The 27,127-nt window shown below is 59.5% G+C and overlaps 3 protein-coding genes and 1 non-coding gene across 8 annotated transcripts; all 4 read left to right on the top strand.

The window, feature by feature from the left end:
* Positions 1–72: 72 nt before the first annotated feature.
* On the top strand, positions 73–8,640 carry ASF1B (anti-silencing function 1B histone chaperone). Its single transcript, XM_070273978.1, has 4 exons — positions 73–712; positions 4,931–5,046; positions 6,906–7,082; positions 7,458–8,640. The coding sequence occupies exons 1-4, from the start codon at positions 604–606 to the stop codon at positions 7,662–7,664; spliced, it is 609 nt and encodes a 202-aa protein (XP_070130079.1). The 5' UTR covers positions 73–603; the 3' UTR covers positions 7,665–8,640.
* On the top strand, positions 8,389–8,527 carry MIR8997 (microRNA mir-8997). The gene has a single exon (NR_128005.1). It is a non-coding gene; the product is annotated as a microRNA mir-8997 (primary transcript).
* Positions 8,641–10,491: 1,851 nt separating the features above from the next.
* On the top strand, positions 10,492–26,240 carry PRKACA (protein kinase cAMP-activated catalytic subunit alpha). Of its 5 annotated transcripts, none has more exons than XM_023645231.2 (10): positions 10,492–10,663; positions 18,279–18,340; positions 18,800–18,928; positions 20,347–20,445; positions 21,397–21,479; positions 22,279–22,405; positions 22,486–22,581; positions 22,671–22,793; positions 24,651–24,815; positions 25,221–26,240. In XM_023645231.2, exons 1-10 carry the CDS (start codon positions 10,618–10,620, stop codon positions 25,344–25,346), a joined length of 1,056 nt encoding a protein of 351 aa, XP_023500999.1. In that variant the 5' UTR covers positions 10,492–10,617; the 3' UTR covers positions 25,347–26,240. The 5 variants fall into 5 exon arrangements, with proteins under 5 accessions (XP_023500999.1, XP_001914812.1, XP_070130078.1 ...); XM_001914777.6 differs by lacking the exon at positions 10,492–10,663 and adding an exon at positions 12,839–14,001; XM_070273977.1 differs by lacking the exon at positions 10,492–10,663 and adding an exon at positions 15,070–15,753.
* SMIM46 (small integral membrane protein 46) lies at positions 15,894–16,046 on the top strand. The gene has a single exon (XM_070273979.1). It carries the CDS (start codon positions 15,894–15,896, stop codon positions 16,044–16,046), a length of 153 nt encoding a protein of 50 aa, XP_070130080.1.
* Positions 26,241–27,127: the final 887 nt, after the last annotated feature.

The following is a 27,127-nucleotide window of genomic DNA, read 5'->3' on the forward strand; positions in this document are numbered from 1 at the left end:
CTCAAAGAGCCGGCTTTATCCCCGCCCCACTGTTGCCCGCCAATCACCGCGGGCGCGAGCACCGCCCTACCCGCCCTCTTAAGCGAGCGCCGCGCGCCACCGCTCGGCGGTTGACAGCGCTGCTCCCCGCGGCATGCGCCTCCAGGGAGGGCGGGGCGAAGCGCCGGCCACGCCGGTGCGTGAACCCTCGGGATTGGCCGAGAGGAGCCCCGCGCTCTGACTCCGCCTACCCCCGCCCTTGACGCCCGAGTCGGAGACTCTGGGGATTGGTTCCCGGCGGACACCCGCAGGAGCCAAGAGATGGTCCCGCCTCCCCCGCGCAGCCCGGAGAGGGAGCGCCGCGGATTGGTCCGGGGAGTCTGGGCGCGCGCCGTCCGGCGCTCCCTGATTGGCTGAGGGGGCGCTCGCGCCGCCGGGGAGCGTTGACGGTGATTGGCCGGAGAGCGGGGCCGGCTATTTGAAGGAGGCGCGCGGACGGGAGACGCGCTGCAGTCCGCGGATCGAGGAGGCGGGGGCGCCTTGCCTGACGGGGCGCCGCCGACCCGAGGGACCTTTAGGCGGGCCTGGCCCCGGCGCTGGCCTCAGCCGCGGCCCGGCGAGGCGATGGCCAAGGTGTCGGTGCTGAACGTGGCGGTGCTGGAGAACCCGAGCCCTTTCCACAGCCCCTTCCGGTTCGAGATCAGCTTCGAGTGCAGTGAGGCCCTGGCGGACGGTGAGGCTGGGCCTGTGGGGGGACCTCTCCCCACGGTCCCTCCCGTTGCCCCTCGGGTAGACCTCAGCATCCCCGGACCCCCACCCTCCATCTCTGTGTGGCCAGACCCCCTGTCCCAGGCACCCAGTCTTCCCACCCTTCCCCACTGCGCTGTGATGAGACACTGCCGTCTCACCTCTACCCTATGGAGACCCCAACCCCGTCTTATTCTCCCTATGGACACCCCAGTCCCTCATTTTCCCTCTGGAGACCCCAGCCCCCTCCCCCAGTTTCCTTGTGGAGCCCTCTCCCCCAGGGTCCCTCCCTTCTCCCCCGTGAGACTCCTCTCTCCCGTGGCAAGACCTCACTCACCCCCATTTCCCCATCCGTCTCCCACTGATCCCCTCCTCAACCTGCTGATATTTACACAACCCCACCCCACCCACTTCTGCTTGTGTTCTCCCCAAAGCACATTCCTGGCCCCACCCCAACTCTGCAGCCCCACCTGGGAAGCTGGCCGCTTCCAGCCCCATCGTCTCCCCAGCTCCTGGTCCCTCCTCTTCTCTGATCGTGGGCCCTCATGAACACACGCAAATCTGGGGCGGCATCGCCAGGCGAGATTGGCCGTTCCCGCGGTTTGCCTGCCAGATTCTGGCAGAGTGCTGCCGCAGGTCTTACCACAAACGCTCTTGACCGTCTGCCCTAGTCAATGGGTAGGCGGCTTGGGCTGAGCCGTGACGGTATCCAGCTTCAATCTGCTGGAAGGCCACAATCTTTGTATATCTTTTCCAAGGTGCCTTCACGGATGCACTTGTCCATCTGTGTGACGGAAAGGTGGATGTGGCTCTCCTCTCATAGATGAGAAGACGGGAGCCACAGAGAGTGAAAGACCTTGCAAGTAAAGGTCAAGTAAAAATTTGAAACCTAAGGTCAGCCAGGGAAGTCTTGGCACCTCTTTCAGGACAAGGTGCTCCATTAGACCATTTCTCCACTTAGTGGTTAAATGAGAAGAGGTAGCAGCTTAGGAGGTGGAGATCTGTGAGGCCAGGGTGTGCTAGGTAACGCCTCTTGTGGCAGGTGGGTGATTTGCCTGCAAAGTCACCAGCTTGGATTAGCTTGGGGTTGACAGAGCTTGAGATGTGTGCGTGCTTGGGCTGGGCCAAGTGGTCAGCCTCTCCCTGGTTTCTCTCCTCTTTAAATTAAGGAGTCTATTTGTGACTAACTATAGAATAAGCCCAGTTAAATCCTTTCTGGAACAAGGCAGGGTGTAAACAAAGTGTAGAATGACGCTGTGGAATAAGATTTAATTTTAAAGCCAGGAGATATAAGGAGCTAATAGGTTAAGGGATTCACAGTTCCCAGATGGCTGGAGATCGGGTTTCAATCTGCCTGTTTGCGCTCCTTGCATTTGAAACTGGTTGCATGCTCACCATCTAGTACTTTCATTCCTAGGAAGCCCCTGCCCTCTTCTTTTACTAATCTGTTTCTAGAATCAGAGCAGGAAAGGCCAAAGGCCACCTGCTGGTCATTATTTTTTAATAGAGAGAGATGGAATGACTTCTCCAAGGTCACACAGCCAGGCTGTCGCAGTGTTGACGCAAGGGTGTGTCTCTGAGTTCTGGCTCCAGGATCCTTTATCTCTGCTGTAACCTGGGAAAGAAAGGACGCGCCCCTGTCTTGTGAATAGGGCTGATGTGGGACTCGTTTCCACACCAGGACCCTCTCAAGAGCACAGGGGTGCTGTTGTTAATTACACCCAGACAGCATTGCTCAGAGAAGCTCAAGTTGGAAAGCAAACTCTGGCCTGGAAATCTGGACTCTTCAGCCCTACCCCCAGGGCTGTCCACGCCTCCGACCTGCCAGCTTGCTTTCTGCCTCTTGCTGGCGCTCTTCCCACGGAGCAGAGAGAATCCGTTTCCTGCCTCCCAAACAGACAGAGGGGGTCTGGCTGTGGAAGTCTCAGAGCCAGTCTCAGCCCTGGGACACTGGCAACTGGCAGTCTGACAACGTTCCCGCCACCGTTTCCCAAGGGCGCCACACCCCTTTTCCTCTTTTCTCCTCAACAACTGGAAATAGACTCTCCCAGGCGCGGGTCCACATTTGCTACAGTAGGTGAGCTTTTCCCGTTTCACTGAGAAATTCAACAGTTACTGCTTGACTAAGTCACGGAGCCAGATGTTCTGACCCACAGCTGACACACTGTGGTCAGGCCAAGGTTCAGCTGTGCGATCGTGATCAAAGGAAAGTGATAAGCAGAAAAAAGTCTACTAGGTAAGTTTGAAGAAGAAAAAGCGCAGGGAACAGCTTCTCCCGCCAGCTCCCCTGCAGTGGTTTTCTGCGTGCCTTCAGTCGGGTCGTTGGTTCGGGGTGCGTTCGCGTACTTAGTGGGGCACGTCCGGCGCAGTGGTGGGATCGGAGAGTTGGGGACTGCGGGCAGGTTACCCTTGAGGCCGCCAGAGGGTCAGGTCCATGCCTGCCCTGTGTGCAATCGTGTCCTCAGTTCCATGGGAATGAGGCTCTGCCGTATGGGTGACTGATGTCCCGTGGCCAATTCTAAAGCAGGGTTGTCTTCAGAAACAGGGTCACTTAGGTGTGCTTCAGCTTAAAGCGTTTCGGCAAGTTTAAGAGGATTCCAAGTTGGAGTTCCTTATTTCAGTCATCTTCTGTTTCTGTAGATGACTTTACCAGCTCCACTAACTCTCATGTCAGTCCTTCTCTCTCTGGCCCTCGGTTAATACTCTGGTCTCTTTCTGGCCCGCGTCGAGGGAGCCATTGCCGCCCATGTGCCTGGCCACCTGCACAGTGCGTCTCTCTCCGGTCAGCACCCACAGTCTTACGTTTGCAAACAGAGTTAGACATCAGCTGCCCATGGCGGGCACCGGGGCCTGCTCTCTCTCAGTCTCCTCCTTGTCTCCTTCCAGCACGTTAGTCAAATGCACACGTGTGACCTGACTGCTGATAGTGGGGAGGGCCAGAAGGAAAAATACCAAAATAAAGAGCCACATTAGAGAGCAGAGCTAGCTTTTTTCCTGTTCATCCAGAAATGGGTTATGTCTAGTTGTGTCACTACTTGTAACCAACTAAATCAATGAACTTGACTCCTCCCTGCCCAGAAGAGCCCGGCGTTTGACTGAGCCCCAGGAAACCCACAGTCCCTGGACCCCACAGACCTGCCAGGGATCCCGAGTAGGCAGCCCAGGTGAAACTGCAGAGGGCAGGAAACCAGTGCATCAAGGAAGAGCCTGGGGCTCAGGTGACAGACCTCCGCGGTCATGCCCGGCATCAGTGTGCTTCCAGAGTTGGATGCTCCTGTGGGACACAGGACCAGGGAACAGGGCGGCTTCCAAGAGAGTTTGCTTCCCGTGAAAATCACAGCTTGTGAAACTTCCCCCAGCTGCGGGAGCTGTAGATTGTGTAATTTCGAAGAACCTAAAATAAGTTTCAGATCTCCTGCCAGCGTCCCTGTACTGGCATGACCTTGCCCTGAAACGCTTGGACCTCCTGTGAGAGGCAGCGGTCACTGGGAATTTCCTCTGGTTGCTGGGCAGGGGCTCCGTAAGCACTTTTCATTTCATCTGGACGGAACATACTCAGGATGGGGCCTCCCTATGATGCTGCCTTCATTGACTGAATTGCTGTCGCCCCAATGTCCATGAGCAGGTGTGACTTGGTGCCCGATCTGGAAGCCCAAGGGTCTGGCTGGCTCCCCCGTGGCCTCATCTTCTGCCTCATGTGGGTTGGCTCTCCTGGTGGACTGGAATCTGCTGCCCTGGCTCAGTTGTCGAGGGATCTCCTGAGTTTGCTGGCACTGGTCCCTGTGTGTGAAAGGGGATGCTGCTTCCTGTCCCAGCACCCAGTGGGCAGGGCCCTGAAATGGCCCAACTCCCCGCTGTCCCCTCCTTGGTGTGCCTTGTCACGCGGGTCTTAATTCAGCCTCTGCCACACGGCTCACCCTTGGGCTCTGAGAGGCCGGAGTTTCCCTGGAGGTGCAGAGTCAAGGTTGCCTGACAAAGCTAGGCCCATGTGAGAAGTTTCCCACTGGAAGTCAGAGCTGCCCGTCTGCCCCAGTGTCCAGGACTCCGGTGCCCGGCACCTGGTGCCCAGTGGATGTCAGGTTTCTTGAGACTAAGAATCTTTCACTGTAGGAAGGGTCTGTCTATAACTAAAACACGAGAAGACTCTTTCCCTGTCTTCTTCTTGTTGAGCTGTTTCAGTTCCTTAACACCCATGTCCTTGCAGACCTGGAGTGGAAGATCATTTACGTCGGCTCAGCCGAGAGCGAGGAGTTTGACCAGATCCTAGACTCGGTGCTGGTCGGCCCTGTCCCAGCAGGGAGACACATGTTCATCTTTCAGGTAAGAAAGATGAAGCCTTAGGCCTTGACACCTAGAAACATCCTCTTCCACCCAAAAGCACACAGTGTGGTTCACCGGTCAAAAGTTCAGGTTCAAGGGCTGGCCCAGTGGCGTGGTTAAGTTGGTGTGCTCCATTTCAGTGGCCCGGGGTTTGCAGGTTCAGATCCTAGGCGTGGACCTGGCACTGCTCATCAAGCCACGCTGTGGCAGCATCTCACATAAAAGAGAGGAAGATTGGCAACAGATGTTAGCTCAGGGCCAACTTCCTGGCAAAAAAACAAATTCAGGCTGAAATCCTGGCTCTTCTCTCGAGAACTGCCTGACCTCTCCGAGGCACTTCACACCCTCCCTCTTCTCCACCTTGGTCAGAGCTCTTACCACGAGCCACTGATTCACAGCTGACTCTCGTTATTTGCAGTAGTTACATTCTGGGCAGTCCCTGCGAACACTGTGTTAGGGAATTTTTGAATGCTGAACCATCGCCCCTAGAGGAAATCCAGGGTTAGGGTTCTTGCAAGTCACATTTTTGTCGGCCAATCAATACAAAGCCTTGTTTTATGTCTGTTTTTGTTAAAGACACCTTATTTAGTGGTAGTATTGATCGCTGACAGTGAACTCTGAGCCAGCAGCACGTAGCTCGTGCCTGAACGAAGCTTCTCTAACACACGTATTTCTCCATGAGGAACAGCACAGCCTCCTTGTGCTTAGGGACACTAGACAGTGCTCAGCACCATGCTGGGGGCATTTTAAAGGGCAAAATCACCAACAAAAAGCACAAAAATGCAACAAACACCTAAATAGGCCATGAAGAGAACACAATTCATTTAGAGTAAGAGCTGAAACAAGAGGAAGAGCATTGCCTCGTGGGGCCTCAGCTGGGGACGTGCACATCCAGCCACTCAGATCCCCCATTCTGCGTGTCGAGTGACGGTAAGAGCGCCCCAAGTACTGATTTGGGGTTGCAGATACACTTTAATGAGTAGGCGGGTTCACCAATCCCAAGCCCCAGATACGAGGCTCTGCCGTGGTTGCCGGTAGACCCCCCCGGCACCAGGGGCATCAGAAGCGCCGACTTAGCGTGACCCTTGCTCACACTTAAGTTTGAAAGCCTTGGCTCAGACCCACTCCCTACTTCACCCCTGCTGCTCCCGCCCCAATCAAGGCAACCTCGCCCTGTCGCACCTCCTCCCCCGTCTGTCCACAGTCACCCCCTCCAGCCCGCCCACCTCCAGGGCCGCTCCCAGGCGCGGCCGGCTGAAGCGTACTAAGTTTGGAACACGGAGCCCCGGGTCTTCAATTTGTGTTGGTCTCAGTTCGCACCAGTTGTGCAGCCAGTCCCCTCCATGCGTCACACCTTGAATCTGGCCACCTCTCTTTCCCCACCGCCTGGTCCGGGCCGCTGTCCTCTCTCCAGAATGACTGTGGCAGCCTCCTCCTGCCCCCCGGCTCCATGGAGCCTTCCTCCCGCACAGCACCACGCGCTGCCACAGGCTTTGCAGAGCGCGGGAGAGCTGCAGCACTGCCCTCCTGCTAAACATTCTCGCAGCTTCTCTCCCAGCCCTTAACTGCCCAACAGGCCCTGGGTGGCCTGCTGCCCCCCTGTCCAGCCTCAGCCTATGCCACCCTCCCCCCTGCTTGCTACCCTCCTCCTCAGTGCCATTTACTTCTCCTTTGTGGCACCTGTCACATTCAGCACTTGACAGGTGTTTGCAGGACTGATTGTCTTCCCCACTTGATTGAAAGTTCCCGAGGGCAGGTACCGTACTTTTGGCTCAGGAGATACTGTTACTTGAGAATCATTGTTGCTGATGGAGTGTGACTGTGGTGACCCATGCTGAGGCCCAGGTTGTTTCCTCCAGGCTGACGCCCCCAACCCGTCCCTCATCCCCGAGACCGACGCCGTGGGGGTGACCGTGGTGCTCATCACCTGCACGTACCATGGGCAGGAGTTCATCCGTGTGGGCTACTATGTCAACAACGAGTACCTCACCCCCGAGCTGCGGGAGCACCCGCCCCTGAAGCCAGACTTCTCTCAGGTGGGCTTGGCTCTGCACTCCTGCTCCAGAGCGCCAGCTCTGCACAGCAGGGAGTTGAGTCGTTGGAGTTGGGAGCCAAGGTCACTTCTTAAGGTTTTCAAGTAGTGCTCAGATCTCGCAGCACCAGGCCAGAACAGGAGAGAGAAAGGCCTTTGTTTCTCAGAAGCATGCCTTGCTGAATCCAGATTAGATAGATCCTGGCCCTCAACCCTGGCACGCGGGCATTCCCTGGACTTCCGTCCGTAGCTGTGGTGGTGACGGGATAAGCAGGGTCTGCTTGTCCTGGGGTGGGGCAGGGGTTTGGGGGTGCCCTGGCTCTGTGGGAATAATGAGAGGGCACGCTGATAAGGGTTGACGTTCCTCTTCCTGCCCCAGCTCCAGCGGAACATCTTGGCCTCAAACCCCCGGGTGACCCGCTTCCACATCAACTGGGACAACACCACGGACAGGCTGGAGGCCGTGGAGAACCAGGCCCCTGCCCTGGGCTGCGGCGCCCCCCTCAGCTGCACTCCTGTCAAGGGCTTGGGGCTCCCTGGCTGCATCCCTGGCCTCCTCCCCGAGAACTCCATGGACTGCATCTAACTGGGGACCCAGGCCCAGCCTCGGCCCAACTGGCACCGCGGCCCGTCTCCTGGCTCACTGGGAGGGGGTGGCCGGGCCTCCCGGAGAGTCCCATGTGGAGGACTTAGGGCCGTCGGCTACATCCAGGCTGGTCAGACTTGGCTCCGAGGAGGGAACAGGCCTCACGTCGCCCAGCCCAGCCGGATCGTCTCGCCTCTCCTGCCAGGCCTGTGAGAAGCGGGGGCTGCATTTCTTCATTCCTTCTGACTCGTGTCCTTTCTGTCTTCCACACCCACCGTCAGTTCCACCTGCAGCTCATTGTGCCACCATGCTCCCGTGAGTACCATTGACCTGGAGCTCTTCCCACAGACCTCCCTGGCCTGCTTTGAGGCTTTCTTGGTCAATGCCTGGCAAAGCTCTGGCCTTCTTGGGCCAAAGGCTCTGTCTTTCCTTTCCCTTCCCAAACATCTGAGCAGAATCCACCCAGCTTTCTGGAGTCTGGGACAAGGAATCTTGGTTTGAAGGTGGACTTGGACACGATTTCCAGCATTCTCTCAATGATTTTTAGGTCTTTTCAATCCAACAGCCCCTGGAAAACTCTGTTCCCAAAAGTGTGATCAGCAGGATGCTGAGGAATGATGGCTGACTTTCTCAGTGACAGGTACCCTCCAGTTGTGTCCTAGCTGGACCTGCCTTTCCCTGGCGGCTGCTGCTGTGGGGAGATGGCATGTTGGAGGGACCTTCTGTGCTCGCTCTGTCCCAGTGTTGGCCTCAGGCCCCTCTGGCTGCCTTGGTCTGCCGTCTGCTAAGCTCTCAGAGTGATTGCGGACAAGGGAAGCCCCAGGGACCCTAAAGCCCCCTCCTGCCACCATGCTCTCCGCCGCGCCCCACCCCCTTGCTGCTACATGGATGCTGTTGTGGTTGCAGTTTGTATATTAAAGGGTTTTTATATTAAATATGTTTGGTTGGTCTAAAAATAAAAAGCACTTGATGTAGACTACTTGTTTCCGCCTCTGGCGCAGGTGGGCTGAGACGGCTTCATCCATCTCTCCTGGTGACGTGGAGGCCTCCTGCCTCGTCCCCTTGCTCAGCTTCTGACTCTAGTCTTAACTGGTTGGATAGTTGTATTCTGGACTAAGGTTTGGGGAAGAGTTTTTCTTTTTCAAAACTTAAGCAACCCAGCTGTTCTGTAGATAGAGCATAAGCCGTGATTTTTCAGACTTTGACCTTGACCCACAGGAGAGAATTAACCTGTGTGCTCCAGGGACACACACGGAGCAACTCTTTTATTACATTTTACTTCACCTTACTTGGTAGCCTCACAGCCCAAAGGGGCGTGGCTTGGCTGGTGAACCTTTCCCCGTGATTCATGGAGGAGCCCCGACTCTCCCCTCCCTGACACTGTGGTGGACCTACGAAGGTGGGTGCAGACAGCTGCTGGTAGGGGCAGGTTGTAAGCCCATAGGCTGGTAGGCCTGAGCCCCGCTAGCCCCTCCGAGTCTAGGAGAGCTGCTCGTCCAGCCCCCTGCCCCTCTGGGCACCTCCCAGGCGGGCCCTCCTCTGCTTCTGTGGTTCTCAACTGGGGACAGTTTGGCCTGCACGGCACAGTGAACAACGTCTGGAGATGGTTTTGGTTTTCACAACTAGTGGAGGAGAGGAAGGTTCTGCTGGCGTCCAGTGGGTAGAGACCGGATGCTGCTACACACCCTACAGTGCACAAGACAGCCCCCCAGCAAAGGCTGACCCGCCGCAAATGTCAGCAGTGCGGCGGTGGGTGGGGAACTCCGCGCGTCCTCGCGCTGTGGGTGTACGGCACCCCGAAGGAAGGGGCATTTGCTACCTCGCTGCTTGGGGGCGGCAGCTCCCTTCGCATTGCCCGGACGGAAGGAATCCTCAGCCTGGCGGAGCCCCACGTTCCTCCTCCGTAAAACAGGAGCGACGATCCTAGTACCCAGGGGATCGGAACGTGGTGCGAAGCATCCGGGCGCGCCAGCTCTTAGGCTGGCGGGCGCCCAGCAGAGGGCGGGACTCCGAGCGCCCCCTCCCCAGTGCCCCTCGCTCCCGGGCCCAGCATCCCCCTGAAGCTCGGGCTGTGGCTGAGCGGAGACCCAGGAGCTGCCCCCCACCCCCGCCTGGACCCAGGCCTGCCGCCGCACTCCTGCGCCAGGCGTCGTGCATGACAACGGCCAGCGGCCCAGCGACCTCTGACCCGCGCGCCGGCCGCGCCCCTCCCCCGCTGGCAGGTGGACAGCGGCTGCGCCGGGGGGAGCACAGCGCCAACCTCGGCTGGCCGGCGGCCGCTGCCGCACTGAGCGGGGGCGGGGGACTGCGGCGCACACGGGGCGGGCGCCCGCCGGAACCGCCTCCTGGGCCTCAGAGCGCCGCGCGGCCGCCAGCCAGCCTCGGCCGCCCCGCCCGCCCGCGGCCGGGCCAGCAGGCTGCGCCTCCGCCCCGCCCTCTCACCCCGGGATTGACACCGAACGTTCTGCGGGGGGCGGGCCGGGCGGCGCGCCTCCGCCAATGGGCGGCCTCGCTGGGCGGGTCCTGGGCCCCTTCGGGAGCCTCGACCAATCAGGCGCGCCCGCCCGCCCAGCCGAGGCCTAGCCAGCGCGCGAGTGGCCGGGCGGCCGCGGCGCGCGTCACGGGGCCAAGACCCTATGGCGGCGCGGGAGGGTCCCGGAGGGCCAATGGGCGGCGGCGCGGCGCCGTCAGTCAGGGCGGCCTGGACCAATGAGCGGGGGGCTGCGGGGGCGTCACGGACAGCAGCAGCGGACTTGGGCTGAGGTTCCCGGGCGGGCGGGCGCGGAGAGACGCGGGAAGCAGGGGCTGGGCGGGGGTCGCGGCGCCGCAGCCAGCGCAGCCAACCCGAGCGGCCGCCGCCGCCGCCGCCGCCCAGCGCGCTCCGGGGCCGCCGGCCGCCGCCAGCACCCGCCGCGCCGCAGCTCCGGGACCGGCCCCGGCCGCCGCCGCCGCGATGGGCAACGCCGCCGCCGCCAAGAAGGGCAGCGAGCAGGAGAGCGGTGAGTGCCCGGGCCGTGACCCGGATCCCGGCCCCGCGCCGCCAGCCCCCGCCCTGTCCATCACCGCCTGGCCCCTCCCCCCCGCGCGCCCCCCTGTTTCTCTCCGCTTACCGCTCAGCGCCCCTTCCCCCTGCCTGTCCAAGGTTGGGGCCCAGGGCCCCCAGAAGACTCCTGTAGGGGCCCCTTCGCCAAAGGCCGCCCCCCACTGCAGAGATTGTGCCCCCCCACCCAGCTGTCACTGCCGACCATGGCACGTATGACCGCTGGGGCCCCACTTGGGGCCCTGTCACCACCCCACTCCCTCCTTTCCTGGCCCCTCTCCCCAGATTCTAATTCCCCCTCTTCCTCACTCACCTCTTCCGCAGATGGGACCCACTGCCAGACCCCGACGCAGGCTTCTGCCAGTCTAGGAGTCCTGTGGGGTCTGCCTCCACCCCACGGGGACCTTGGCCACTTGGTGACCACACCCCTGCCCCCTCCAGCCCCCGCTATCTTTCTCCTGCCCTTCCCCTCTTCACCTTCCCACAGCCCCCTTCTAAACCCCCTCTGGCCCCTTGAGCATTTCCCAGAGCCACCTCCAGCATTGTTTTTCCCTTCTCTGTCACTTGGCATGGGGGACAGGATCTTTCTGGGTCCCTCTGCCCCTCTCTCAGCCTTTCACTCTCTGTCACTCTGCTTCTTTGCTTGTGTTCCCTCCTCCAAGCGAGCGTCTGTCCCTGACTGGGGTAGCAGACTGTTTATGAACCTAGAGTACTGCTTCAGTGCTTCCAGAGCTGAGTTTGAGCCGATCTTGCTGGGATTCATTGCGTCCTCTGCCTGGTTGGGGTGGGGGGGCGACAGCAGAGCCCCCGCCCATCTCCTGCTGTGCACTGAGCTCTGGGCGCTTTGGAGGCCCCTCAATACATGGTGGTTTCACAACTGAGGCTCCGTCATGCACCCAGTCCCCTGGGCTTCTTCACCCGCTCCTGACTCAGGATGGAAAGTGGGAGATGAAGAGTGTGTTTTGCAACACTCATTCAGCTTGAGCCAGGATGGTGAGACAGGGGACTTGGGGGATGGCAGTCGGGGAGAGTAGCGGGTGACATCTAATGAGTTGCTTTGCCAGGCAACAAATAGATTCTGATCATTCCCAGGAATCAGTCAGAGAGAGGCCTGTTTTCCCCTCAGCCCCCAAATTATGTTGGCCTTTTCCAGTCCTCTGGAGAAAGATTCTGTATCTGGAAATGCCTTCAGAAATGGCCTTGAGCCCCTTCCTCAGTCCTCCAGCTCCTAAATTGTCATCACTCCAGGCCTAAAGCCAGACCTGGGCTAGGATCCCCTTCCTGTTACTTAGAAATAGTTGGAGCTGAAGAGGAAGCCACGTTCACATACGCTCTTCCCCATGACTGGTCACAGACCCCAGCATCTGAGTGTCCTGAGTGCTCGCTCCCAGAAGGCCCTGGGCGCAGAAGCCAGGGAACTTTATTCCCACCTGATTGAAATGGCAGAACTCAGAGTCGCCAAGCAGCCATGGGGAGGACTGACATGTCACCGATGGGCGGGGGACGGGGAGGCCAGTGCCTGTAGCTGAGCGCTTGATGACAGATGAGCAGGTGGGTAGTGACCAAAAAAGGTCTGAGCATGAGCTTGGAGGGGACTGGGCAGGGTGGCGGAAGGCCGGGCCCCCAGCAGGTGAGGCCACTGGGAGGTGGAAGGTAGAGACAGGCAGCTGGATATTGCAGTGGCTCAGCTGAAAGTTGGGGAGATGACATAGTCCTGGAAAACTTTCAAGGCGTATCAAACACATGCGGTGGGGGTTGGAGAGAAACACAGGGAAAAGGATCCCCAAGAAAAAGATCAGAGGCTCTGGAAGGAACCGCTGTTTGCTCAGAGTGCAGGCCAGAGCCACTCTTTATGGGACATCTAGGATGTGCCAGGCTGAATGGTCTCCATACCTCTGTCTGCTCAAATGATTTTCATAACGGGCTGTTACCTGAATTTTCCAAACGAACTCTCTTAGTGTGACATCCATGATGTCACAGAGGCAGGATTCACATCCAGATCTGCCTATCAGCCAACTTCCTGGACCCCAGAATTTCCCAACCCAGACATTCTCAAGCCACCTCCCCGATTTTTACTCTGCTCACTTATATTTTAATTTAAAATAAAAACTTTGACTCACTTTGTTCAGATGTAAACTTTGTTCTAAGCAGTAATACAAATGAAATCCTGAGCTTGCTGTGCCGGCTATATTCTGCCTGATACACGTTAAAATACAATGTAACTAGAAAAATGAAACATACCTAAAATCGTTTCATGCCCTGCCAACGGGACTCACATCACCTTTGGAAAATGCCCTAAGCTAGTCTTCCTTCCAGAGTCTTTCTTGCAGGGGCTCTCAGAGAAGGAAATAGGATGAGGAAGGAAGCCCCTCTTTACTTCAAAGCTCTGATTCTGTAAGGATGGAGTTACAAAATTTGCCCTCTTGTAAGTGGGGTGGGGCGTGAGGCGGGGGCAGTAGCCAGGCCAGCCTGCAGGGGGCACCTGAATTTCATCTGCCAGAGGCCAGCCCGACTGGGGTAAGGAAAATGCCTTAGGCATTTTAGTTAGTTAGGCATCCTGCAGCCCCCTGTGCTGCCGTCTCTGTGCCAGGGCGGGACAGCCCCTGCCTCCTTTGGAGAGGGTGGGGATCTAGAACAAGCCCTGGGGTGGCGTGGGGGGAAATCTGTACCCAGAGATGCCCAAGCTATTGGCAGGGGCCGGGGTAAGGATACTGAGAGGGGAGGGGGAAAAAGACCCAACCCCAGGCTCTCAGCAAGCTGGAGGCATTGAGAGAGGGCAGTGGCCCCAAGAGGCCCCGGGGACGGCCAAAGGCACCCCTGGGAGCTGGCCCCCGGGAGAAGGGGCAGGGCTGGTGAGAGGGAGCCCCCCGGAACCCCCCGCAGGCCACAGGGACAAGCGGATCCCAGCTCTGAGAGAGAAGTGCCCCCAAGAGGTCTCTGGATGGGAAGAATTGTCGCCCGCTGACATCCTGCAGAAGTTTCGGGGGGCAAACGGCAACCGCAGTGGCAGTTGTACGGGCAGTTGCCCGAGAGGGTCCTGCCGAGCCGGCTTTTCTCTTCGCGCAGTCAGGCCTACGGAAGCTCGAGGGGCCTATCTGGCCCTCCCCTGCAGCCACTGGCCCCCAGTGTGCGTTTCTCTTCCTGCCACCACCCCGTCATCTCCCTGGCTCCCCCTGTAGGCAGGGCTCTGGGGGTGGGCAGCCGAGCTGGTGCGGCAGGTCTCATGAGCCTTCCCAGCCACCGTAGTCCGGGAGCCTCGAGAAGACGACTGAGTGATGGCTTCCAACCCCAACGATGGTGAGGCTGAGGCCTGTTGCTATAGCAACTTCCCAGGCACTCTCTCCCCCTCGAGTCAGGGAGGGGCTGCAGTAGGGTTTGGGGAGCAGGTGGAGAAGAACCCGTGGACCCGTGGCTGACCCTGAACACCCCTGCCTTACTAACAGCCCTGGGCTGGGGGCCTGGGGAGGAGCGGGGGCCCGGGGGGCGATGGGCGGCCTAGTTCAGACCAGGGGGGATGGTCCACTCAGAGTGGGGCGGTCGGGTGGTCCAGCCCAGTGCTGCGGTTCAGCTCGCAGTGGGGGTTGGGCTATCTCAGTGCTGGAGTCCACGTGACGCTGGACGATGGTCCACTGCAGAATGGTGGTCCATCAGACTGGGGAGTGGTCCAGCTCAGCGACGGAGTCCATGCCATGCTGGACGCTGGTCCAGTACAGAATTGGGGTCCATCAGACTGGGGAGTGGTCCAGCTCAGCGACGGAGTCCATGCCATGCTGGACGCTGGTCCAGTACAGAATTGGGGTCCATCAGACTGGGGAGTGGTCCAGCTCAGCGACGGAGTCCATGCCATGCTGGACGCTGGTCCAGTACAGAATTGGGGTCCATCAGACTGGGGAGTGGTCCAGCTCAGCGACGGAGTCCATGCCATGCTGGACGCTGGTCCAGTACAGAATTGGGGTCCATCAGACTGGGGAGTAGTCCAGCTCAGCGATGGAGTCCAGCTCAGACTGGGGGATGGTCGAGCCCAGAGCAGGGGATCCAAGCTAGACTGGAGGGATGAACCAGCCTGAAGTAAGGGTCCCAGCCCACGCTCGGCACCCCTGCCCCAGAATTCCCAGGACGACCAGATTTTGGAGAGCAGAGGGTCCTGACATTGTTGTCTGGGGGGGTCTGACGCTGGGTTCCTGCCTCCTACTGCAGCTTGGGCTTTTCGAGGGGTTTTCTGGGATTCTCTCTGTGAGTCCAAATGGAAGCCGGACCAAAGCGGAGGCTGGCACCCCCGCTGTGGGAGACATAGGCAGGGCGGCAGGCTCCACAAGCCAACAACTGGCTGGATGTCCCTTCTTTGCCACTTCCTGTTGTCAGCAGGGGCCACAGGTGCCAGGCACCCTGGGAGAAGCTGCCACTGATCCTCCACTTCTTTGGGGATCTGGAAAGAAGGAGGAAGATGGTCAAAGCTGCCTCCCCCTCCCCCACCCCTGGGTTTAGCCTCTTGTTTCCGGTTTGGACTTTCATGGTGAGAGCAGAGCCAAGCGCAGGGCAAGGTTGACAGAGGCCAAGGACATCCCGGGATGCCGTTCCCCTCTCCGCCCCTGCACAGGAGCAAGACAAAGCCAGATGTACCCGTTTCTCTCTTGGGGTAGCAGGATTGGGGGGTCCAGGTTCAGAGAGGCCTCGGGGGAGGAGGTGGGGTGGCTCTCGCCCCCCCTGGCCTTTCCCTTCAGCTGCTCTTTGAGCTAATTAACGGAGCTCTGGGCCTCTTTAGCCCCCGGGGAGCCCCTGGCTGCTGCCTGGGCCTGAGCCTTAACCCCTTCCCCGCTGCCCAGGGGGCGCTGCCCTGGGTACGTCAGGGGCCATCCTCCAAGTCATGCGGCCCCACTGAGGAGGGCAGGGCCTGGCAGCCCCGGAGCAGTGAAGTGCCTGGAACGGGAAGTCAGCTTTAGCACCCCGCCTCCAGGGCAGGCAGGCCAGCTGAGAGGGACACCCTCTGAGAATCTTCCCACCACCTCCTGCCAAGGAGGGCCTCTGCAAACCTTGGCCAGCCCGGAGCAGGTACCTTTAAAGGCTTCCCTGGCAACCAGCTGCTCCTCCCTGTCCCCCGAGGCCCTCCCAGGAAGCCAGCTCAGAGGCTCTGCGTAGTCTTGGTACCCCTGTAAAAGCAAGGTTCCTGGGAGAGCCCAGGGCGGCCTGGGATGGATCCAGGGTCAGGCAGTGATTGGGGTGGGGACTCAGAGACCACCTTCCAGCTGTGGCTGCAGCTGCTCCTCTGGGCCCACCTGACTGTCCGTTTCCTGAGCTACCTGCGCCACGCCTTCTGGGCACCTAAGCCACAGCCAGCACTCTGAGCCTCCCTGGCCAGGGGCAGATGGGCCCAGATCACCCCATCCCACTCCACCCCCCACTGCACCCTCTGCCAGAAGAGGCAGGAAGCAGAGGTGAGTATGGAGGCTCTTGGCTGGGGTTCCCCCATCATTATCCCTCTTTGTCTTCTCGTTCCTCCTGGCGCTACCCTCCCCATGCCCCATCCCCAAATCTGGCAAGCTGATGGCACCAGAGGGGACATAGCCTGGGCCCTTCTACACTTTGAGAGGCCAGAGAAGGACTGTGCTAGGATCAGGGTGCTGTGGAGCCTTTCAGTGGGGTACCCAGAGGTGCAGGCCCCCCGAGTCTGGGAGAAGCAGGACATGGCAGTTCTCAGGGACCACTGAGAGCAAAAGGGGAGGCAGGCCCAGACCTTCTGGATTCCTCTGAGCTTGCTCCTCTCTGCCTTGAGCGAGGGAAGGTAGATCCCGTGGGATACCCTCCCCCGCCTTCATCCAGAATTCAGTGTGGACGTTCAGAGGTTCCCAAGGAAGGTGTTGTGTGTCAGGAAAGATTCTGCTGGTGAAAGCTTTGGATGTGGTGCAGCCCCTGGGCCCAGAGAGGTCTCAGACAGTGGGTGGCCCAGCTAGGCGCCAGCCTAGCACTCCTGGCCTTTCCTTGACTGCCCCTTCTCTGCCCGGTCACTCTTTGTGGGGCTTTCCTGCCCAGCGGTCTCTCCTCTGTCTGCCAGTCTTGTACCCTACAGAAGGCTCCTCTCTCCGAATGCTGAGGGAGAGCCTGGGGGACCAGTGGAGGGGTACCCATGAGGCCGTGTGGGATTCCCGGCACTGAGTACGGATGGGACAGGCAGATGACAGGCAACACCAAAGTACCATTGTGCAGAACCCCTCAGGGTAGCAACATCGCAGGGACATCAGGGGCTTGAGGACAGCTCTGTTTGTGGGCCACCCTGGTCACTGCGACCAGTCAGGAGCGAAGCAGTTAATCTCGTGGGCACTGGGGTCCAGCAGGCCACCTTGGGCCTGGTCAGTCTTCTCATCTGGACAGTGAGAGTGACAGCTGCCCCACCCATGAGGGGAGAGAGGAAGTCGAGATCTAGCACTCGGCACAGGGAGAGTCCCTGAACGGCAGGGGCCTGGCCTGGGGGCTGGTTATGGGCACAGCCGTCATGGAAGAACCCATCAGCCTTGAAGACCTGAGCGCACAGTGCACCCCTGTCTCTTAGCCCCCTCAATTTAGGAAAATACTTAAAAGCAAAATGAAAGGGTGGCGTTCCCATGGCCCTAACCCAGGGCCGCCCACTGTCCAGTCCCCTTCGCCAAGGTTAGCTCACTTGGTCCTCACCAGCACCTGGCCAGGTCGTCCCTGTCCTTTGCCCCGTTTTATAGATGAGGAAGACAGAGGCCCGCAGAGGCAAGATGAGACATGGTCGAACACTCAGGGCCCCAGCCAGGATCTGAACTCAGTCACGGCCCAGAGTGCTGGCCCTTGACTGCCCTGCCGCCTGCCCCTTGGCGCTGGCAGGAATGCCTGTTTTCCAGCCTCAGTTTCCTAGGGAAAAGGGATAAAAGGAAAGTTGGCGAGTGAAGCAAATGAGATAGAGGAGACAGAGCAGTGGGCCCCAGGGCTGCGGGCAGTCTTCAATGTTAGTGGGATGGGGATGCTCGCCTTGGGGTGCTGAGGGGGCCGTGGGGGGCGGGCATCGGGCGAGGCTGTCTTTGAACCAGCTCTAGAGTGAGGGCCCCTCCATTGGCAAAGGCGGGAACACAGCCAGCTAGGGGCCAAGGCAACAGCTGAGCCCCCCAAGGGCGCCTGCTACCCGAGCTCCAGAGGCCTCCCCCAGCCGGCCTCCCCCGAGAAAGGGCCGGAGGAGCAGCCAAATCCCGGGGCTATAAATACCTCAGCCGGCGGCGGCCCTGGCCCTGGAATGTCGGTCGGAACTGGGACAGGGGGGCGGGCTGGCTTGGGCGCCGCTCTCTGTCCCCCTGAGAGTGACCTCCAGGTCACCCTGTACCCCGTTTTGGATGGAGTTGCGGCTGGACCCCACCCCTCAGTAGTGAAGGGGGCCCAGGCTCCAGCCCAGAACAGGGCCCCCCAAGCTGCCCTCCGCTCAACCAGTGCCCCTGCAGGCACTGGGAGGTCAGTCCAGGTGAGACAGCGGCACCCCGCTTTCCACAGGTGGGCCTCTCCGCAGGATAGCCTGGGCCTGCCCTGAGGAGCTGGTTCTCCATCTAACTCTCCTCTCTTCCTTTCAGTGAAAGAGTTCTTAGCTAAAGCCAAAGAAGATTTTCTTAAAAAATGGGAAAATCCTGCTCAGGTAAGCCCCGCAGGTGCAGAGCCCTGGGAGGGGTGAGCTAATGGCCCCCCGTCCCCCAACTGCAGCCCTGTGACACGGCTAGGATTGTAGGGCCCTGTGGAAGGCTCCAGACCTGCCCCGTTTCCTCCCAAGACACCCATGGGGTCTCCTAGGCAGAGGCACCTGATTGCCCACTGCCAGGCTCCCACACCCCACTACCCCTTCCAGCCGGAGGCCCCTGCCCCCCACGCAGCTGCCAGGGCTCCTGGGCCCCTGGCCAGGCCGGATCTGGCCCCTGCCACCTGGCTGGAGGAATGCAACCTCGCCATCTTGTTTTTCCGCCCCCCCTCCTCCGCCATCCTTAGCCCCTCACCCCCCCTCCCCAGGGCCCCCTCTGCTGGTGGCCAATGGGACACCCCAGAGCTCAGCTGAGCAGGCTGGAGGGGCGGGTCCGTGAGTCTCTGCGCCCTCGGCCCACAGAATACAGCCCATTTGGATCAGTTTGAACGAATCAAGACCCTTGGCACGGGCTCCTTCGGGCGGGTGATGCTCGTGAAGCACAAGGAGACGGGGAACCACTTCGCCATGAAGATCCTCGACAAACAGAAGGTGAGCCCAGCCCAGCCACCCAGCCGGCCCCCAGGCCTTTGCCCGCGCTCTTCCCGCCGCCGGAGCACTCTCTCCACCATCCACTCACCAGCTCTTTCCTGAGCCCCTGTGACATGCCAGACGCAAGGGCCAGAAGGGCACCGTGCTGCCTTCACGCAGCTTCCCCTCCAGGTGGCCACCGTGCAGACCCAAGCCCCAGGACGCATGATCAGTACCTGCCTGTGGCGAGGCAGCCGGGAGCCCTCCTGGGGAGGTGGCGTTTACACACACCTTCCTTCTGCGAACCTGTCTGAGGTCCTACTGCGTGCCAGGCACTGCTCTAGCGCAGCTGTCCAGCAGAAATGTCACGCAAGCCACGCACGGTTTTAGATTTTCTAGACGCTCCATTAGGAAAGTAAAAATAAACAGGTGGAATTCATTTGAACAATATACTGTAATTAAGCCATTATATCTACAATGTTATTGTTTCAATGTATGTAACCAGTGTAAAAATGATGTTAATGAGACGTTCTATGTTCTTTTCCCTGTCCCAAGTCTTCGAAATCCAGCGTCTTTTATGCTTACCCTACATCTCATTTGGATGTTAAATTTTCAGTGAAAAGACAAAAAACAGTAGAGAAGTTGAAAAAGCATGCAGCCCAAGTTGTTCCAAACAGGCTTAAAAGTGGCCCAGTAACCGCATCAAGTATGAGTTTTTAAATTTTCACTTTAGATACTTAAAATTGTAAATTCGGCTCCCAGTCGCTCCACCCTGTTCCCAGCGCTCGGCAGTCGCCATGGCGAGCGTGACCGCTGCTGGACAGCGTGGGAGCCAGCCTGAGGGGTGTGGCTGGGAGCCGACCGAGGGCCCGGGCAGCGGCCTCATGTGGGCTCACTGCATGTGACCTTGGGCGAGTCACTTCCCCTCTCTGCGTCTGGGCTTCCAAACTGGTGTGCTCACAGTGGAGACCCCACAGTGCCCCTGTCACCAGGTGCTAGGCCCCTGCAGGGACCACTGAGGGCTGAGGAGGACTAAGCCCGGGGCTCAGGTAGGGGGGGGCTGCTCCAGAAGCAGGGAAGGGATATCCCACCCGCCACCCTTGGGCCTGCTCCCACTTGTCTGATCGGTCTCAGCTCGGCCGCCCCTTCCTACAGGAAGCCTGCTCTGACTACCCCTTCCCTCAGACCTCCCAGGTGCCTAATCTGGGCATCCTCGGGCCCCGAGCTTCCTCACCTGGCTCTCACCCCTCTGGGCGGACTCCTGTGTTCTTGTCCTGAACTGTGGGCCGTGGGGCACAGGCAGCCTCTGCCTTAGCACGTCCTCAGCACCCAGCCCTCAGGGCTCCGCAGGCCGTAGGCCCTGGACGGAAGCAACCCAGCCCCGCCTTGGAGGAGATGAGGACCCACTCACATGCCGTCTTCCCCGCCCCCCCCAACAGGTGGTGAAGCTGAAACAGATCGAGCACACCCTGAACGAAAAGCGCATCTTGCAAGCCGTCAACTTCCCGTTCCTCGTCAAACTCGAGTTCTCCTTCAAGGTGGGGACCCAGCGGCGGGGGGCCAGGGCCCCTGCTGGGCAGTGCAGCCTCTGGGTTCCCGGAGCCGAGGACAGCCAGCGGGCCCACTGACGGGAGGCCCCCGGGGGGATGTGGGGCAGGAGTCAGCTGGGGCTCTGGGGGACCAAGTTCAGCTCCTGAGCCAGCCTGTAGCTCCATAACCTTGGACAAGTCACCCGACCTGGACAGCATCCCTCGCAGGCAGCGCTCCCTCTACAGCAAGAGCCTGACACAGGGCCAGGGCCACAGCCTGCGTGCAAATCCCAGCTCGCGCTTCCTGGCCGTGTGACCCTGGCCAGGGACTTCACTGCCCTGAGCCTCAGTTTCCACATCTGTAAAATTGGGATCATAACAGCCCCCACCTGGTGGCGTTGCCATGACAGTTCCAAGTACACCGTGAGCACCCTGTGTGAGCTATTTTGGGTGCCATCCTAAGCCATCACCACGAGAACCCGGAAGGGCCACTGAGGGCCTGCGACATAAGAAGTCACAAGGGCCCTGCACTTGGTGGTTTAAGGCCTTGTGGCTGCTGTCTTGAAATTCATAATCATTTTCTTACTGAGGGGCCTCAAACTTATTTTGGTGGGGGGGGCCCCAAATTCTGTCGGCCATCCTGGTTCCCTTTTACAGATCACAAAACCGTGGCCCCAGCGGCCTTTCTTAAGACAGACACAGGCTGCCATGGAGTCCTCTCTCCAGCCCGGGCACGCTGGCCGGGTGCCTTGCACACCTCCAGCTGGCCCTCACGTTCACCCCCATAAGCAGGATGACAGCGTCCCTTCATCCTCAGGGGCATAAGGAAATGAGGCAGCAGCTCAGTGAGCCAAGAATGTTGTCACTTGATTTCTGAACACCTGGGGGCGAGGACCCCAGGCCTTTGACGGGGCCCAGGGCGTGGGGAGCGGGCCCCTGATCAGCAGCTGCTTCCCGCAGGACAACTCGAATCTGTACATGATCATGGAGTACGTGCCTGGCGGGGAGATGTTCTCACACCTGCGGCGGATCGGAAGGTTCAGGTGAGCCAGCTGCCCACCACCCTGGGCCTGGGGCTGGCCACAGGCGGCAGCTCATAACCAAGCCGTCTGGGGACTCGGAATGGCCTCTCCAGGTCCCTCTGTCTTCTTGTTCCCTGTGAGCTGAGGAATCCAGGCTGTCTCAACCACCATGACCCAAAGCAGGCACGGGGACACAGGTTTCACCATGTAGGCTGGCAATTTTATGCAGTTTTTTAAGTTTACGTTATTGTTTTATTTTACTTTTTTATATAGATATGCACTTTCCATACAATGAAATGCACAGGTCTTCAATGTTCTGTTCCGTGAACTTTGACATCCGCATACACTTGTTGTAACACCACCCAAAACACCATACAGAGCATTTCTGCCACCCCAGAAGAGCCCCTCAGTCGCCCTTCTTGCACACCACCAGCCGACAAAGGCCACTGTCCTCTCCGGCTTCAAACACCAAACATGTCTGGTCTGGGTCTGGACTCGATACAAGCAGAGTCACTGGTCGCCTGCCGTGGCGCCCCCTCCCGCTTCTCACAGCAGTCTGGCGGTCCAGCCTCGCCAGCGAGCTAGCTCCCGGTTGTCCTGGAGGTGGTGTTGGGGCGAGTCCAGTGTGTATCAGCCACACTCTGATTCTGTCCCTCTGTTGACGGACGTCTGGGCTCTCCCCCTTTCTCTGCTGGCGCATTTGAGATGGCTGAGCTGTACGCTTTCCTCCAGAGGCCAACACGCTGGACCAGTGGGGGCGGGCAGGTCCCACTGGGCGCAGCCACCCTGCTCACCCGGCCCCTCCCGCTTGTCCCACCAGTGAGCCCCATGCCCGCTTCTATGCGGCCCAGATCGTGCTGACCTTCGAGTACCTGCACTCGCTCGACCTCATCTACCGGGACCTGAAGCCGGAGAACCTGCTCATCGACCAGCACGGCTACATCCAGGTGCCCGGGGTGTGCGGGCAGCCGGCCGCCCGGCCCGAGACCCCTCTGGCCCGGCCAACTGCCCCTTCTTGTGCCCACAGGTGACAGACTTCGGTTTCGCCAAGCGCGTGAAAGGCCGCACCTGGACCTTGTGTGGGACCCCCGAGTACCTGGCCCCGGAAATCATCCTGAGCAAAGTAGGCACTCCCCCCGACCCCGCCTGCCGCACTGAGGCCCGGGCCCCGTCCCCCCGCCTCCCCTCACCCCGCGCCCCCTCTCCCTGTAGGGCTACAACAAGGCTGTGGACTGGTGGGCCCTGGGGGTTCTCATCTACGAGATGGCCGCTGGCTACCCACCCTTCTTTGCCGACCAGCCCATCCAGATCTACGAGAAGATTGTCTCCGGGAAGGTGAGGCCCGGATGCAGGGGCACAGCCCCTGGACAGACCCTTCCCTGCCTGTCCTCCTACCGCAGAGCTCTGCTCCTTGTCAGAACAGTCTAGAAGTTCATTAAGTCAGGCCAGGCAGTGAAGCCGGGCGCACCGGCCATGCTCACTGAGGCCAACGCCTTGCACAACCTCGCTGCCTCATCCTGGACCCCCTGGCAGAAATCTCAAGAGCTTCCAGAGCCCAGGCCTCAGCCGAGCCCCCACCCTGCCCAGTGGGGTTCTGCTTGTCCCCAGCTGTCCCCCTGGCCTGAGTTCCACAAGTTTCCCGGCAGAAAAGCGAATGTGGCAGGTTCCCAGGTGCCACCCCGGAGCCCACCTGGAGTACTCAGGGTGCACAGCCCGCACTTCCTTCCCAAATGCAGACCTCACCGTGAGGGCGCGGGCTGGGTGGCAGCTCCCCAGAGGCCCCTGCAGTGGCACCCGGCACTCAGGGGCACAGAGGGGACCTGTGGGGTCCGAGGTCACCCTGCAGCATCACTAAAGGGACCAAGAGCAGCCAGAACTCCACTTCTGCTCCCCCACCACACTCCGAGGACCCACGTCCCTTCCCCGGGCCCAGGAAATGGTGGGAGAGCTCCTGGCTCCAAGCCCCAGCTCTGCCACCCATTGGCTTTGCAGCCTCGGGCAAGTGCATTCACCCCTCTGAGCCTCCTCTCACCCATCTGGGAATTGGGGAGCCACCTGCCTGCCTCTCAGGGAGGCGGAGAGAAATCACCAGCTGCAAAGTAGGGTCACTAAAGAGGGCAAGATGAGGTGTTTGCCACCAGGCAAAAGAGAAATTGTCAGGAAAATGGCCCAAGTGGAAAAAAAAAGAAAAAGCCCTAGAAGGTTCCAAAAGGGAAGAGGAGAAGATGAACGTAACTCTTTTCTTTGTAGCATTTTACAGTTCCCACACACCCCCAGCAGTGTTGTCTCCCTCCTGCAACGCTGGGATGTCTGCCTCATGCCACAGAGGCAGGCGCTGGCCCAGAGAGGTCGGGGACCGTGGCCAAGGCCACACAGCGTGTACAAGGCGGAGCAATGCTGGGCACTGGCTCTCGGGCTGTGAGCACAGTGACTGCTCGCGTGCAAGGCTGCAGGCTTGGATGTGTGGGGAAGCTTCTGGGAGTGTTGAACCAAGCCTTAAAAAACAGAAGAGCCTTAGCTGTGGGGAGAGAAAGGGAAAGATGATCCTTTCTCTCCTAAGCATTAACACTGCATCCCCATGCCCCAGCAGAGCCACCTTGGGAAGCGGTGGCTGAGAGTGCAAGTTCTGGGGCCGGCCCAGTGGCGCAGAGGTTAAGTTCGCTCACTCCTCTTTGGCAGCCCGGGGTTCGCGGGTTCAGATCCCAGGTGCAGACTTAGCACCCCTCATCAAGCCATACTGTGGCAGCATCCCACATAAAATAGAGGAAGATGGCACAGATGTTAGCTCAGCAACAATCTTCCTCACACACACAAAAAAGAATGAAAGTTCTGGAGTCCAACAGACAAAATGGAGCCACACTGTCCTGCTCCTCTGCGTGACCTTGGCAAGCCCTTTAACTCTTGCGAGCCTCAGTTTATTGTCTAAAAAGGAGACCATCATAGTACTTACCTTAGAGCGGCACTTCTCAAAGTGGTCCCTCTCCAGCATCAGCATGGCCGAGAACTGGCTAGAAATGCAGGTTCTCAGGCCCCGCCCCAGCCTCCTGAGTCATAAATGCCAGCAGGGCTTATGGGGTTCCAACGCACACTCCAGCTTGGGGTCCTCTGCCCAACAGGACTATTGGATGGCAAAGGCACTGTTCTGGGCTCCCCAAGCTCCAGACCAGTCCCCACCTGTGTTACCCACTCCAGGTGCGGTTCCCGTCCCACTTCAGCTCTGACCTGAAGGACCTGCTGCGGAACCTCCTGCAGGTGGACCTCACCAAGCGCTTCGGGAACCTCAAGAATGGGGTTAATGACATCAAGAACCACAAGTGGTTTGCCACGACTGACTGGATCGCCATCTACCAGAGGAAGGTGGGTCCCCCTCCCCTCCCCTGGTGTGCAGATGGTTTTGGGGGGAGGCCAAGAGCCAGGGAGGGCTGCCAATGGGGAGATGGAAAGGGAGGAAGAATTTGAAAATAGGGCTCTGGGTTGATCTAAATGAGGCAGCTTAGAGCAGTGGATGTCTAGAAATAGGACTGTGGGGTCATTGCCACTCTGTGACCTTGGGCAGGAGATACACCTCTTTGGAAAGTAATTTCCCCATTGGTGAGTTGGCTGTAAGATCCTTGGGTTGTTAAGGTGTGTCCATACCCTAATGCTGAACTCAGGGTTGGGTCATAGTAGGTTACCTCAGGAATGTTAGGCCATTCACATTTATTGTTGTAACAGTGATTACGTTGGCTGCTGAGGTCTGAGTGGTTCTTGACCCCTCTCCAGGTGGAAGCTCCCTTCATACCAAAGTTTAAAGGCCCTGGGGACACGAGTAACTTTGACGACTATGAGGAGGAAGAGATCCGAGTCTCCATCAATGAGAAGTGTGGCAAGGAGTTCTCTGAGTTTTAGGGGTGTGCCTGTGCCCCTGTGGGTTTTCTTTCTTTCTTTCTTTTTTTTGGTCAGAGGGTGGGAGGGTGGGAGGGTGGGTTGAACAGCCAGAGGGCCCCAGAGTTCCTTGCATCTAATTTCACCCCCACCCCACCCTCCAGAGTAGGGGGAGCAGGAAGCCCAGATATTCGGAGGGACAGAAACACCAGCTGCTCCCCCTCACCCCCTTTGCCCTCCTAACCCCCCACCGCTTCTGCCTTCCCCCTTCCCCCTGGCCCCCAGCCCAGCCCAGCCCACCTCTGCCTGTTTTAAACGAGTTTCTCAATTCCAGTGAGACCAGGTCTTGCTGGTGTATCCAGGGACAGGGTGTGGAAAGAGGGGCCCAAACTTAACTCCGGCCCACCCCCCAACCTCAGGCGCCACTTCCTAAGGGCGAGTGAGCGAAAGTCCAGCCTTCCCTCCGGAGCAGTCCCGCCTGGGAAGGGGAGAGGTTTTAGTGACATGTTCAGTGGGCTGCTTGCTAGAATTTTTTTTAAAAAACATTTACAATCTTAAGTTCCACCAGTGCCTCCCTCCCTCCTTCCTCTACCCCCATCCTTTTCATGCCCCAAATCCATTTTAACACGGCTGGGAGGCAACTGAGTTTGTAAAGGAAGGAGCTGGGGTTCCAACCTCTGCCCCACGCTGCTAGTCCCCGCTGCCCGTCTGCCCCCCGGGGACCCCCGCCCAGGTTGGAAGGGGCTCAGCCCCTGTAGGAAGCCCCTGCCCATTTCTGCCCCGACGGACCTCTCTTCACCCTTGGGCTTCAGTACCCAGACGAAGCAGCTGCCCCCTCCCTGCCAAAGAGGAGCGGTCTCCAAAGACAGAGGGGCCGCGGGGGGCCGCTCCTCCCAGTAGCACCCCCAAACTCCTTAATTTTATTCTCAGCTAGATTTTAATGCCCCGCCTCCTCTCAACTCAGGAGGGAAGGCAACCCCGCCCCAAAAGGAGGCAAAGCCCCCTCCCCCTCCTGGCCCGGGTTCAAGGCCAGGGTTGCCGGGGAGGGGCTGCCTGTTTCATTCACCCAGCAGCCTCCGCCCCCCATCCTGGGCGCTCCTCCTCTGCCTGGCTGTCAGCTGTCCATCCCCCCCGCCCCATTTGTGCTTTTTTTCTCTTAACAGAAAAGTGGGGAGCCGCTGGGGAGCCACCCCATCCCTCCGCATATTTGTTCTCTCATAACTTCTCCCCATCCCAGGGGGAGCTCTCAGGCCGGGGTGGGGCCCCGGGTGGGCGCGGGAGCGATTCAACCTGTGTGCTGCGAAGGACGCGACTTCCTCTTGAAGAGTGTGCTGTTGTAAACATATTTGAAAACTATTACCAATAAAGTTTTGTTTAAAAAAAAGAGTCTCTGGTGTTCGCGACTTCGGTCACCCACCCACACACCCCCAGGGGCTTGGAAAGGGAATTTCGGACCCCAGCGTCCAGGCTGATCAGGACCCGGCTGATCCTTCTAAAACCTGGTTTAGCTGGAATTCCGCCAATTCCCCCCGCCCCGCAGGAGAAGGGGGCGCCAAGCTGCCCTTTGACCCCAGGTTCGGGCCCCCACATCTGCGGCGCGCCCCCTCTGCGTCCAGCCCCCAGCCGAGAGGGCGCTCTGGGGAGACCCTGGGGCCGGCGCGCCGGGAGGCCGAGCGGCGGCGGGGGCGGGCGTGGCAGGGGGGGCAAGGCGTGGGGGAGACGGTGCGCGCCCCCCACCCGCATCCTCGGCGCAGAGTGCGGAGCCCAGCGCGCCCGAGAGGCGCGGGGGCGGCGGCGGTCCAAGG

The sequence above is a fragment of the Equus caballus genome, chromosome 7 (assembly GCF_041296265.1).
Source record: "Equus caballus isolate H_3958 breed thoroughbred chromosome 7, TB-T2T, whole genome shotgun sequence".
NCBI classification, from domain to species: Eukaryota; Metazoa; Chordata; class Mammalia; order Perissodactyla; family Equidae; genus Equus; species Equus caballus.